General features: G+C 39.6%; 1 protein-coding gene across 2 annotated transcripts in view; it reads left to right on the top strand.

Moving 5' to 3' along the window:
• The window catches only part of prdm5 (PR domain containing 5), an 80,036-nt gene extending 65,388 nt beyond the window's left edge, over nt 1–14,648 (top strand). For both annotated transcript variants that reach the window (XM_084429360.1, XM_084429359.1), the window contains 2 exons: nt 5,033–5,137; nt 13,895–14,648. In XM_084429360.1, the coding sequence (XP_084285486.1) occupies nt 5,033–5,137; nt 13,895–14,059 (270 nt within the window). In that variant the 3' untranslated portion in view covers nt 14,060–14,648. The remainder of the gene's footprint in view (nt 1–5,032; nt 5,138–13,894) is intronic.
• Nucleotides 14,649–14,892: the final 244 nt, after the last annotated feature.

Here is a 14,892-nt window from a genome sequence, read left to right as displayed (position 1 = left end):
TGTTTCAAAGGTCATAGATGTTTTTCAAAGAACTGGTTCATGTCTATTAGACACATGTACAAAAAACAAAGAAATACCAGGTTCCCATTACTTCTCTTTCTTTGCACTGAGCAATTAACACAAACATGTTTAGATTTTTGCATGACAGGGCAGCTCTTCTGAAAATGCTAAATGTACATTTATTATTTATTATTAGGCTACATTATAGTTTGTCTCTCTCTGTGCCCATTTTGATGAAGCTAAATTCTCAATAAAACGGTTTTCATTGGTATATTTTACTGTTTCTGTTGTCAAACAACGGAATGAATATGAAATGGTGACTGAAACGCGACCCATTAAGACATAACCAGCTCTCCCTTCCAAGATGTTAATCTGCACAAAAATCCTGATAATCGAGCCGTCGTCTGATGAAATCAAATACACATAAGATAAACACGATATCTGTTTTGCGATTTCGGCTATACCTGCATGTAAAATTAGAGAAGCAACATCATATCTGTGTTTAACTGAATTAAAGCGCTGCTCCTCTCTCCAGCGCGAGACGCAGAGAGAGAGCGAGAGAGAGAGAGGCGCGCGCGCGCGTGCTGGGAGAGCAGTACCGGCGGTACCGGTAGATTCTCAGAAACTAAATAAGGTTTGGGCGCTTTGTTGAAGGGAAAAAAATCGCTAAATGGGTCTGCAATGTCGCTAAGTTGGCAACACTGTGTATCTCCATTTCTCCAACTAGGGGTTGGGCCACGGGTCAAACAGAAAATACGCGCTGCGTTAATCGAGCGTTAAAAAAAATAGTGCCGTTAATATGATTTTGCGTTAACGCGTTATTAACGCGCTAACTTTGACAGCCCTACTTTCTATGCAAATGAGGTTCATTCAGATTCCCATGTTTTCAGAATCTGTGTCAGATTCCCATGTTGTCAGCAGCCTTTTTCTTATAGAGATTAAAAAAAAATTAGGTCACACTTTAGTTTAGGGTCCAATTAGGGACCTTTCCAACATGATGATGTAATACGTTGCGCGTCGCAGACCAGCACAAGACGAACAATTGTGGTTAAAAAGTATATATATATATTCTTTTTTTAGAAAATGACCGATCGTTTCGCTAGATAAGACCCCATTCCTCAGCTGGGATCGTGCAGAGCCCTTTGAAGCACTTCAGAGCCCTTTAAAACTGCATTGATTTGAACTCCAGCATTCTGGTTGCCATTGAAGTCCATTGTGTGGAGAAAAATCCTGAAATGTTTTCCTCAAAAAACGTAATTTATTTTCCACTGAAGAAAGAAAGACATGACCATCTTGGATGGCATTGGGGTGAGTAAATTATCAGGAAATGTTCATTTTGAGGTGAACTAATCCTTTAAAGTGAGCATGTGCGGTTAGCGATACTTTGGTCTCGTTTTCAGCATAAAACATTTGGATTTGTTTGGGTTTATTGCGGGCTTGTTCTTGTTCGCTGTTTTTCTAGCAAGACCTGCTCCAATAGACTAACAAAGCTGCAAAGCATTATGGGCCGTCCACTATAGCCCATCTGTCCTAATGTACGTATGTCGTAGTCTGTGACTGCTGACCTTTGCATATTTGTGTGGGGGTCGTGTTGCTGATGGTCCCAGCTGACGGTTTTACCGCTGACCTGATTCAGCGAGGGAGCCTCACAGCAACACGCTGGATGGATTATACTCTAGAATCGCCAAAACTCTCATCTTACACTCAATCTTTTTGCCTCTCTTACTCAAACACACGTGTCCACTCTGGCCCAGGCCCATATTGATTACGTCTCGCTCTGACAAACACACTCACACACTTGATCCTCGGCACCTTGCGTATCCTGTGTGGTGTGACCACACCTCGCCCTGCTCCATTTCCCAGGATCCTCTCTTCCTGTGAACACCCATTCCCGTGATAGCTGGGTGTCGGAGGTGTGAGTGGACTATCAGTGTGTGCATGTTCACCACGCTGCTCAACACACACACACACACACACACACACACACACACACACACACACACACACACACACACACACACCACACACACGTTGGGTTTCCATGTTTTATAGACACGATGGTTTTTATACTGTACAAACTGTATATTATCTCCCCTTACACTAACCCTACCCCTAAACCTACCTATCACACACACACACACACACACACACACACACACACACACACACACACACACACACACACACACACACACTAACCCGACCCCTAAACCTAACCAGCACAGAAAACCTTCTGCATTTTGTACATTTTCAAACAACATCACTCTGTATGATTTATAAGCTGTTTCCCACATGGGAGCAAAACATGGCCTTGTGGGAAAATTCTGTCCCCATAGCATAGGGTTTACCAGGACGGAGACACACACACACACACACACTCACACAATGGGTAAATCATGAAAAAAAGGACATCAAAAGTGTATGTTATTATGTCCAGGTGTGTTTTATTCGGTATGTGTGTATGTGTTTGTGGTGTGACAGGAGTGCTGTGTGTTTTAGTCTGTTATATAAGTAAATGTATGCGTGTGTCCATGTGAAATGAGTTCCAGGTGTGTAACACATGAAAGGCACTTCATTTGTTTATCCCAGTCCATCTTCAGTGTGTATGTGTGTGTGTAACGGCGATCTCTAGTTTCTGTAAACATACAGATGTATGTTCATGCCTGAGGGATTATTCTCTCTCTCTGAATGTATCAGCTCTTCATTAGTCTCCTGAAAAACACACTAACTGTAGGAAAGTCCTACATCAGGAGTGTCCAGTCCTCCTCAAAGAGACACCTGCCGGTTTTGAGTCCTTCAGGTGGAGTCCGAAATATTTCGTAATAGTATGTAGTTAAGAGATTTAAATACGTGAATGACCGTGCGAGGAAAACTTGGAATTCTAGATGATTCATGAGTTGTGACGTTGGAAGGGGCGTGTCGAATTAAAAACATTGAAGAAATACTGATTTGTAATATAGATATAGAATATTATATAGTCTCTCTCTCTCTCTCTCTCTCTCTCTCTCTCTCTCTCTCTCTCTCTCTCTCTCTCATAATATAAATATATTTTCATAATTTTCAATTCAGTTGTATTTACACTGTAAAAACAATTCTTCAAAGTTATAAATAGAAAAGAGATTATTGGAGTATATTTTACAAGAAAACCAATTAGTACAACATGGCCACGATTTAACTAAAAGCAGAAAATGAATAAATAAGTTAATAAGAAGGAAATCTAAATTTGTGGCCACAATATTTATATATAATTTGTATATATAATCCTTAGAGTCAGTGTTGCTGTCTGTCTGTCTGGTCGGAAAAAAACCTTGGCACTTTTCTGGAAAATCAACATACAAATGAATTAAAGCTGTCTCTACATTAGGGTTGTGCCGATAGACGATAGTATCGTGTATCGACGATAGACAGAGATATCGCCGATGGCAGATGCCTTTGACGATATCAATACGATAATTGGCTCGTTTTCCTATTAATGTATTAAATTATTATTATTATTATTATTATTATTATTATTATTATTATGAAGCTAGTATAGTTACAATTATATTTGCCTTGCCTAAATTCATAACGACATCACCACATAACCACACTTGCGACATCACATAACCACACATGCGACGTCACCGACGCGCGCGTATGAGGACTCCTCAAAGAAAATATTTTTAAAACAGACTAAAAAAAACTACATCCCACAACGAAATTTAATTGCAAGGTGATCCATTCACAAATTGCCAAGAGTGCTTAACAGACGCATCATTCTTATACAGAGCCAAGATGAAGACGCGGCATCGTTGTTCGTCAGTATTTTGTTTCCATAGCACATTAACAAAATATTTAATGACAGTAAAAACACTAAAAACAGTACAATTACAAAATATTACTAATAATAATAATATCAATAAAATTATATAGGCCGCCTAGGCCTAATAAAGTCTTTAGTAGGTTACACGAAGCATCTGTGGAACTCTGCCTGTGAAAATCACAAGCAACTTCAAAATTGTTTAACAAGAAATATATTCTTCTATTTTTTTTCACTGTCAATAATGTAAGTCCACAAGAGAAATATTAAGCCAGTAAATTAAGATGCTGTAGCCTACCGTTATATCCACCGTCGTCTCTGAGAGAACGCGCCGTTAATGCAGTGAAAGCGCAGTCCGTTTCTGCTTTCGTTTTCAGGGAATGAGCGCGTTTACATGCACGTTATTAACTCGATTATGCTGAATAAACTGACAATGCATGTGGTCATGTAAACGGATTAACCCATTTTCCTTTATCAAAGTCAAGTCATAAGTAAGTACCGATCGACTTTTAGATTTTTGCCTCTGATTTCTCCCGGCATTTAAAACCCGCGTTATTTGGGCTTATTGAAGTGCGGTGCGCATAAGTGAAGTGCATCCAGACAGAGGAGGACATATCGCAGACTCCGACTCTTTCTTGACCCAATAAATTAAAACGTGTTTTCATGATCTCGTGCAGAAGCAGCCTACAGTCAAAATGCTGCATCTGTAACGGCATGAGAGGATAATGTGTGTCCGTAAATTTCCCGCTGACATGTTGAAATATACAAGAATGGTCAGATACAAGAATGATTAGGATCTTTTTTTTTTACCTCACTATACCAGGAAATAACCTGATTTAGCCTATTAATAAACACTCCACCTTTGCTAGCAAAATAGAAAAAGATTCTCATTTAAAACGAAGTAATAAAACAAGCAAATTGATGAGTAAATAAGCAAGTTAATAATCAAATAAGTAAGCCCCGCCCCCCTCACGATAATATCGTGTATCGCCGATCTCACAGGCTGACGATAGGACGATATGAAAATGGAGCATATCTCGCAACCCTACTCTACATATTAAATTAAGCAATAAAACAATTACGCACATCACTTTTAGTTATGAACTATTATTTCACTTTTGCCATGATTCTTTAATTGACAAGTTTCCCCACTGGTAATTACGACATTTGCTCTCATCTTATAATCACATTATAAGCAGTATTTCTGTCTGTTTACCGTTCTCTCTCTTCCAGGAGAAGCCGTATAAATGCAGCGAGTGCAACAAGGCCTTCAGTCAGAAGCGCGGTCTGGATGAACACATGCGCACACACACCGGAGAGAAGCCCTTCCAGTGCGACGTGAGTTACACACGCAAACCACATTGCATAATGTTGCATTCTGACACACAAACACAGGCTCTTTTTATGTCTGATTCTGGCTGACTATCACACAACCGCTCTCGACACACCGCAGCCACATCCCAGTGGAAGAGCCGAGAGAGAGCAGTGGCTTGTGGGTAATGTGTGACGTTCAGCGGGGTTCAGTCTAAGACCGCTGGAAGAGCTAAAGCCGGGCTTGAGTTTAACCCCGCGGCCCACGCTGAGTCCACATAATCAGCACCGTGACGCGCATCAGACCACGAACCAGAACGCCCCACATAAACTCAAGCTGTCTGTCTGCATCTGTGTGTGTGTGTGTGTGTGTGAGGGTGTTACTGTGGTGTTAAAGCCGCAGTGGAAGGACGTTCTGCCAGGCGGACACAAGGACGAAACCGCCCTGCACAAACTGACCCATCTCTGACCTTTCAGCTCCTTTAGACACACACAATCAGACCGGCCTCTCTCCAAAACACACCAGTTGTGAGCTCCTCTTATCATGGGTCTGTCCCTGAAAAGACGTTTGTGTCCATTCTGCGTCATTGTCTCGGTTTCTTAGGATGGCGAACGTGATTTCACCAAGTGCAACATGTTCCTGGATCCACATCTTTGTTGATCCTGGAATAACATTCCAATCAGCCAATCAGATTTGAGGGACACGTTTACAGTTTATGTCTAGTTTAGGCTTATAACCAGGGTTATGTGCTTCCACATCAATGTTATTCACCTACCATTTTCCTCTTATTTTAGGGATAAGTTATAGGTAGGGTTAGGTTTAGAGGTAGGGATTGGGTTAGGACTAAACTTTCAGACAGGAATGTTCCAAAACACGTCTTACTTGGCAAAATCACGGTGACCTTCTTGGGACACATGCACACTGTCCTCTGTTTCTCATTCATTCATCATTTTCTCCCCCTAATGTCCTTCTTAAATGAAAGGAGACATTTTGAATAAAGAACTTGCCACTTTTTTCCATGCAATTACAATAAATGAAGACTGTAGCTTTCAAGATTCAAAGAGGCTCCACAAACAAGCACCTTAAAAGTGGTTCAGATTAATCAAATTCCAAGTCTTCTTAAGTCTTATGGTGGGGTTGTGCGAGGAACGGACCTAAAATCTGCACTGATGATCTTCTTAAGATCGAGTCTTTAGAACTAGTCTGACCAACTAGCAGTTAGTTAGGGCTAATCAGTCTTACTTTTAGATTTAAATCGAAAGACCAATACCTTTTAATGTAACAGAGTTAAAAAAAAAATATGTGACCAGTCTTGAAGAAAATATTAGATGATCTAATCTAAGTATTTATGTAACTGGCCACTGATCTTATTGAGCTTTATTCACTTGGATCCAAAACAGCCCCACACTGGTGAACTAGGTTTTTTGAGTACGGGCAGAGTTTCTCTCTTTCGCCTGTTATCTCCTCTGACATGATTTTGTGTGGCAGTAGAAGCTACACCAGGGTCAGGCGTCGCCCGCTCACCCGGACTATCCTGCCCTCTCAGTCAAGATGAATGTGAAAATGGATTTTAATGATAAAATACACTGACCGACCAAAAACAAACGCTTAAGAGTCTATGATTGGGTCATTATTGCTGTGATTATTATGTTTCTATCATGTTATATGTTTGGCAACAGTTCTTCTAACCCTAATAGATGGAGTGTGTAGCTTTTCATTTCTTAAACAACCATGTAGGAAGACACATCATGGCCATATTCCAGGATGACGATGTCAAGATTCATCAGGCTCAAACTGTGTAAGAATGGTTGGGAGGAGCATGAAGATTCGCACGTTAATTGATGCACCTCTGAGTCCAGATCTTAAACTCATTGTAAGTCTGTGGGATGTGCTGGAGGACACTTTACAGAGTGCTGGACTCTTGCATTGTCTACACAAGATCTTGACCTAAAATTGATGCACCTCTTAATAGAAATAAATGTTGTGATGTTATTTCCATCAAAACTGAGGTTCATCAGTTGTTGGTCTTTGCATTACTTCATCATGTCATAGAATGGTGCAGGTATGACACACTTTGTTGGCCAAAACGTGGAAACAAGTTAGCATTTTAACACTTCCGGTTCCATCGTCCCCAAGTCAATGGGTTTTTTGAATGAGGTTTTGGTTGAATGGCTGAAATAAGGTCTGTGGGGAACACAGGCTCAAGGCACTTTCACGTTTTATTCTACGACGTAAAATACATCAGTATTACCCCACTCGTGACTTGTTTGAAGTTGTTACGTAGTCTTGAAAAATGCGGTTGCTAACAAGTGGCTAATGGGAATACAGAGGCTGTCGAGGAGATTAAACGTCATCACGCTGAACAGGTAAACCCAGTCCACTTTTACAGCCTCGTTATGCTTATAATTGTGCTCTTATAAACTATTCTAACTCAAACGTTCTGGGAAAATGTTTTTAGATAAGAACTGAAAGAGTTGACGATTACTTCTGACGATTTAATTAGGCTTCAAAATTCATCAAAGTTGTGTTCATCTGTGATAATTATCTTGATGGACAAAAAATGCAAGTATCATAAACTTTTGTTGATCACAGAACTTGTTTTTAGCAGTAACCCAAAAGCCTATTTGAAAATCCTATTGGGTTTTTCTCGAAGGAACCAGCGTGATGCTAAGTGCCGATTGGCCTACAAAGTGACGTCATACCTGCACCACTCTATCACTTCAGAAGCCCCTCTTCAGTGCTCTGCTCTTCAGCTACTCACTGCATCGTCTTCATTTTTCAGTGTTTTTGACACGTGGTAGTCAGCGTTAAGGTGCAATACTGCCACCTACTTGGCTGGAGTGTCGATCAGATTTTTACGATGTTATTGGATGGGTAACACTTTACAAAAAGTAGGGCTGGGACAATAAATCGATGCATTGCGATTCGTGGATCGATTCCAGTTTTCCAGAATGCAGCGCAATTCTCTTGAATCGTTTCTGAGCTTAGTTTTTTAACAGCAGATGGCGCTCTAGGCTAGTTTTTAACCGCACGCTCAAATGCTCACGAAGAAGAGCGCTAAAGAGGCATTGGAAGCCAGCAGAGTACGTCTGTTTCTAAAGCACGACGTGCCATCTGCTGTTAAAAACTAAACTCAGAATCGAATCGAGAGAGAATCGCAATGCATTCGAAAAATTATTGGAATCGATAGTCTTCGATTCCATAGGCCTACTGTAACAAATGAACTAGTCAAAGTTAGTTAATGCTCATTACATTAACGAATGGGAGCTTATTGTAAAGTTTTACCATCGTATGTGTAATATTAATATCAGTGTTTTTTTTTTGTTTTTTTTTTATATTAGCACTATAGTGCATCACATTAGTGCCCAGTGGAAAACTTGCCACCATGAGTCCATGGTGTTTTGGCTGATTACCAGGGTGTTGCTATGCAGTTACTAAGGTGTTCTAAATTGTTGTTGTTTTTGTCATAGTGCTAAGTTGCTCTTTTTTTATTACATCTATCAGATGAAAATTGTAAATATGATCACTTACAGTAGAATTAGCACACCCGACCTCAAAAAGCTGCATGATTTGATTGTGCTACAGACGTGAATGATTCCTCAAATCACATCGCTTGTTGAGGAGAAGTGTGCTGTTACTATTCTTCAACTGTAGACTTACAATTTAATGCTTTATTATTGTTCTCTTTAAGGCAGTGCGTGAATCAGAAACCGATATATAGATATAAGCAGTTTCTTCTCAGTCTGAAACGCTTTGCCAGCAGTGAACACACTCTGCAGGAGACTCTTGAGGAATCTAAACACACACACACACACACACTCTCTCTCTCTCTCACACAGAGCGGTCTCTACACGTACATTTCATCGATGTAAATGAGAAACATCCCCCGTGTATTTATTCGATTTTAGTGGCAAGCTGCAAGCATGTCTGTCTAAGTTTTGACTGTTTTAAAGACCATAAGAGAATGAAATTGGCTGTTTCCTCATTTTTTTCTCTCCGCATTTGATGTGACAAGTCTTTTGAGCCTGGACTGATTTGGTCTGAAATCTGGCGCTCTGATGACGGTTGTTAGAATGACTTGCATTAATGGTGGCAAATTATTCCGGCACTTCTTTCATGCGCAGAATTTTTGAAGTGCAATGTGCCAGAAACCATCTATACTCCGAATTTATTTATTGACTCACTTTCTCTGAGTGTTTGACTGCTTTTGAAGTGGTTTGTGGGGTGGTCATGTCTGTCTTTCACGGCTCCTGTTGAAGTTAAAGAAAAGGATCTTTGTGGTGTTATTTTGTGAAATGTCAAAACGACGATTTGAACATTTTGAAACACTTTAGCGTTTATCACGGCACTTCTGCTCTAAAGGAACTTTATTGGCTTTGATCTCGTTATTCTGCTGGGTTTCCATACACACAAAAACAGAATCCCTTGTGAAAAATACATCTATCTACTCCATTTATGTTTTGATCATCGTTCTGAACTTTTAATTTGACATTATTGAGAAAGGCACTTGGGTTAAAAAGTGGGTTAAGAAACTCTTTAAGTACACTTTAGAAGTTTATTAATATTATATTATCTGTAAGTACAGTTTTTTAACTATACTTTTAAGATTTGGAGTACACTTTAAAGTGCACTTTTGATACATTTAAGAACACTTCTTTATCACAAGGGATAGATCAAGTCCTGGCTTCTGATTAGTCAATACAGTGTTTCAGTTGGACTTAAATAGTTACAACTTTGAAGTGAAGGACCATTCAAACTTGTCATACATAAATCACATAGAATGTATTTAAACAAGCTTGTTCTCATTAAAATGTAAGGACACTAGGGTTCTAGCACTTGTCGATGCTTTGGGTGTTTGTTTGTTCTATACGCTCACTACAGCATGAACATTTCTCTTTCCCTATAAACTGCGTTCCAGTGTATTTGTGCTTAATTATTTTTATATGGTGTCCTGCGATAGCTGTTATGTAATGGAATTAAACAAATGTGACAGTAAAGTGAAACTCGAGCGTGTTGTGTTCACAAAGATCTTTACAAGTGAACCACACTGCGTGTGCTGTGGACATCTGAGAAGGTCTGGGTTTGTTTAGCGCGTTCACACACACGTGCCAGAACTCATGCTCCGAGACCCCTGAAATGAATGCAAGTGTTGGCCAGAAGCTGACTGAAGTTGGCAAAAAAAACTTTAGGTTTTTAACACTGTTCATGACAATGCAAGCAATATATATCTATATACCTAAAGACGAAGGGCATCTCAGGAACCGCACTCTAATGGTTCAGGTCTTACCTCTCAGGTAGGTCCATCAGGGTGTAGTGGAGGAGTGAGGTGTCTAAGGCCTCGGTTACACTGCAGGTCTTGATGCCCAATGCTGATTTGTTACCTTTATCCGATTTTTTTCCGATCGTCCATTTACACGTTCTTTGAACTGTGACCCATATCCGATTCATGTGTTTACACTTGCCATACTATCTGAAACATCGTGCATGCTTAAAGGGTTAAATTCTCTTGCACAGATGGGCAGACGCGAAATATGCTTGATGCTAGCTCTGCGATATATGCGAAGTTCGCCAAACATCACCATGATTTTGAGGCGAAGGAGGACGAAAAGTGCCATCATTGCACATATGCTTCAGTTATTGTGTGTGAGAGAGATCTCAGGACTGGTGGGAGCATATTGTGTTTAAATACTGGCTTTAACGAGGAGCAGTGGGTCCGAAATTTTGTTGTGTACAACAATATGTTGTCAACGTTTGGCCATCCGTCCCTTTGCAGAAGCGCGTCGGGGTTTCTCTCGTCATTAAACCGCGGAGACGTTTCCTAATGCCTCAGACAATCCGATCTGCCTGTTTACATGACAGTCGCATTGGCACATATCCGATTTATTTCCACATATGAATGAGGCCTGAAACCGATCTCGAAATATCCGAATGCATGCATTTTTTTCCTGTTTACACTGCCATAGAACACATCGGATCTGTCACATATGAGCAAAAAATCTGAATTGGGTCACATTTCACTTACAGTGTAAACGAGGCCTAAGTCGCAACATCTAGCTACTGGGGTGCCTCAGGGCTCAGTGCTTGGACCACTGCTCTTCTCCATCTATACGTCATCACTAGGATCTATCATTGAGAAACATGAATTTTTAACACTGTTCATGACAATGAAAATGCAAGCTATATATATATATATCTGTGGAGATTTGCTTTTTTTCTCAGCCGCATTTCAAAGTTTCCGACTAGCAATACAGGACACAAACATGCACTTGCATGTAGAGATGGGCAGTATGAACAAAATCTTGTATGACAGTTTGATTAATTTCATTCCATGTCACAGGAAAATACAGTATAGTTATTTTTATCAGAAAATTCACCCCAAAATGATTTATAAATTATACACTACCATTTAAAAGTTTGGGGTTAGTAGGATTTTATTACTTTTATTCAGCAAGTATGCATTAAATTGATCAAAAGTGACAGTAATTGACATTTATAATGCTACAAAAGATTTCTATTTCAAATAACTGCTGTTATTTTGAACTTTCTATTCATAACATGTTATAAAGATTTCTGGAGGATCGTGTGACACTGAAGACTGGAGTAATGACGCTGAAAATTCAGCTTTGATCTCAGGAATAAATTACATTTTACAATATATTCACATAGAAAATAGCTATTTTAAATTGTAATAATATTTCACAATATTACTAATAACATGATACAAATCCAGTCAAATACTTCCTCATTTCAAATATTTACTTCTAACTGAAATCTACAAAGACTGCGATTCAGTTTTCCAGAGTATTCTATAGTTTTCTTGCCATGGAGGTTTAGCAGAATCTCTAGCGGTTTACACATTTCTACCACCACATGGCCAGCATACAGACATCCTGTGCCCACAGCCATTAATATCTGCAGTTCATGTGAGACTGAGACTAATAATTCGTCTATCAAGGCGGTAAATGTATTTTCATGCTGTTTAAATAAAAAAAATACATTCATTTTATGAAGAAAGTGACAGCTGCAATATCTCTCACTGTCTCTTCATGGAGATAAAGAATATTGAGTGTTCTTGAGGAGATAAAGTCGATTAATCATGTGAAATGGATTTGTGTGTGTGTGTGTGTGTGTGTGTGTATCATGGCACCAGGCCGCTGCTTTGACTGCAGGATTTAACTGAATATGATTTACTGCTCGGTTTGGCTTCAGTTTGCTAACTGGCTGTTTTTGAGTGTCTGTTTTGTTGGCAGCATTGTTTCCAATGGTCCGTGTGTGTGTGTGTGTGTGTTAGGGTCTCAACCAATAACATATGGCATAGTTAGAAGATTTCACCCTGGCTCGCAGTTCTTTGGTTGTGTTTTTATTCATTCAGTTATTGGTTGTTTGTGTGTCTGGTCTGATGTATTGAGCATTGCCTTCACATCCTCTCTGCGGTCACAGGGCATGAAGTCATACTAACACACAAAACATTACAGAATGAAGTCTGTAAACAAGCGCTGCTTCACTAAATATCAATTCCAAAATAAAAACCTTCCTCTTATGGGTCTTTTTTTATGGGTTATGTAACGTAGATCCACTTATGGCTACTAGACTAATTTATTATGTCCTGTCCTGGAAAAAAGGTCTACAAAAGTCACAGCCACAATGTAGGTTTGCCAGGCCATTGCTTATGCAGTGGCTAAAGTGTTTCTTTAGCATGTTGCAAGATGGTTTCTAAGGTGTTCTGGGGTGTGTTTCCCATACAGCAATGTAACTCATTACTTAACCACCATAATAAAATGCATCGTTGTAGAAATAACTAGCCAGTCAGAACTGCTTCATCATTTCACCCACATCAAACTGCAAAGTGCTATGTTATTTTGTTTTTTTTTACTAATTTGTCTGCCAGATGAAAATTGTAAGTCGCTTAAAAATAATTGACCATACAGGCAAGCGGTTTGGAAAATGAATGGATGGCTTAGAAAAATAACTGACCATAGTGCAAACAGTCCATGGCGAGTTTAAATAGTAACCTATTTGAAACAGGTTATTCAATGAGAAAAAAAACAAACGAAAATGTAGGGGAGAATTGATTTTATCCATTTTGAATTTATTAGATAGTAAAGAGTGGGTGTTGCATACAGTGGCGGTTCTACATTGAATTACACCCTGGGCGAGACCCCCTTCGAGCGCCCCCAAGACCAGAAGTCAAGACTAAACCAATTCACCTTGGTGGTGGTGACCAAGTAATCGTTTTGTATTACCTATTTTTATTAGCCATTCAGACCATTCAGAAAAACAAAAATGTGCAGGAAATATAGAGGCCTGTATTTATAATATTATGAATGAAATGTGCGTTATTTGGAAGAAAGTCGAGGTGTGACTGACTTCGATAACTATATGGATCTCTCCCCCCCCCCCCCCCCCCCCCCCCCCTCCCCCCCTTGTCCTTTCCATATGGGAGAGACCCAGAGGTGAACTGTCATCCGCGCCCGCGCCTCCGCGCCCCCGCTACTGGTTGCATACCATAATGTAGCCAGACATTTACAACATTCAATATTATCCAATAGCCCACATGAGCCTGAGGGATGTAATGTCAGACTATTTTTAATGAAAAATTCAACATTAAAAAAACATAAATTTTCATTAGAACGTGCACCGATGAATCCGGGACGGCAAGACCAAGAACGTTTAAAGACAACCTCTATTTACTCTCCAAGAATCCATTTCATGTCGATTTCAAACTGGGATAAAGATATTAACAACATCATGTTTTCTTAAAGGTTGTGTTTGTGTGTTTCTAGGTGTGTGACCTGTCCTTTAGTTTGAAGAAGATGTTGATCAGACACAAACTGACCCATAATCCCAACAGACCCATGGCTGAATGCTCCCTGTGCCACAAGAAGTTCACCCGCAACGACTACCTCAAAGTCCATATGGAGAACGTCCACGGAGAGACAGAGGGATAGACAATCATACACTACACCTATACACATATTCACACAAGCCGTATAAAACCATGTATACAAAGGTATACAACACACAAGGGTATATTTGAGTGGCCACACTCATTCCAATGATCTGTCCTATCTACATGTACAGAACCAGTTCATTTCCTTCTGACACTTCATCACAAGACTGATCAGTGTGATTAAATGGCATTTAATCATGACTGCAAATCAGATTTAGATTGGAGGGAAGCATGAAAATGTGCAATTGTATAGAGCTTCATGAACAAAGTATATCCATCGTATTGATCCTTTTTCAATAGATTTGTATGTCAACATCAGTTGTTTCAGATTTCTCACAGTTGTTGAACGAAGTTGCGTGACTAAAGAACATAATGTGCCAATTTTCTACAACCTTGTTGAGAGTAAAGATTGTTGATTTCAAATGTTGTTTGAGTTTAACTGTATTATTCAATATTTATCATTTTATATTTGCAGCATTCAGGTTCACATAAGGTTTGTGTTTGATTGTCAGATTAAAATCTTGCGACTTTTAAGTTGGAAAGTTTGGATTTCATTTGGATGAATGAACGATTGAATCGCTGATATCACTAATCTGGTCGGTCTGTTTTTTAGTTTTCTTTAGGTAAATGCTCATTTTTCCCTGTCCTGTCCTGTCCATCTGCAGGATACATGTTGCAGTGCTCTATGGGATACAGTCGACAGTGCTTCTCCCTTGATCACATTGGCTTTAGTTAATTATAAACATTTGGATCTTGGAAACGGTTGGTGTCTGAGGAATCGGATGTGCTTTGATACTTGATTAGACATGCTTGGTTGATGATTGTTTTCTA

This window comes from Rutilus rutilus (genome assembly GCF_951802725.1).
Source record: "Rutilus rutilus genome assembly, chromosome: 13".
Taxonomy (NCBI): domain Eukaryota; kingdom Metazoa; phylum Chordata; class Actinopteri; order Cypriniformes; family Leuciscidae; genus Rutilus; species Rutilus rutilus.
This window is presented reverse-complemented; position numbering and strand designations above follow the sequence as displayed.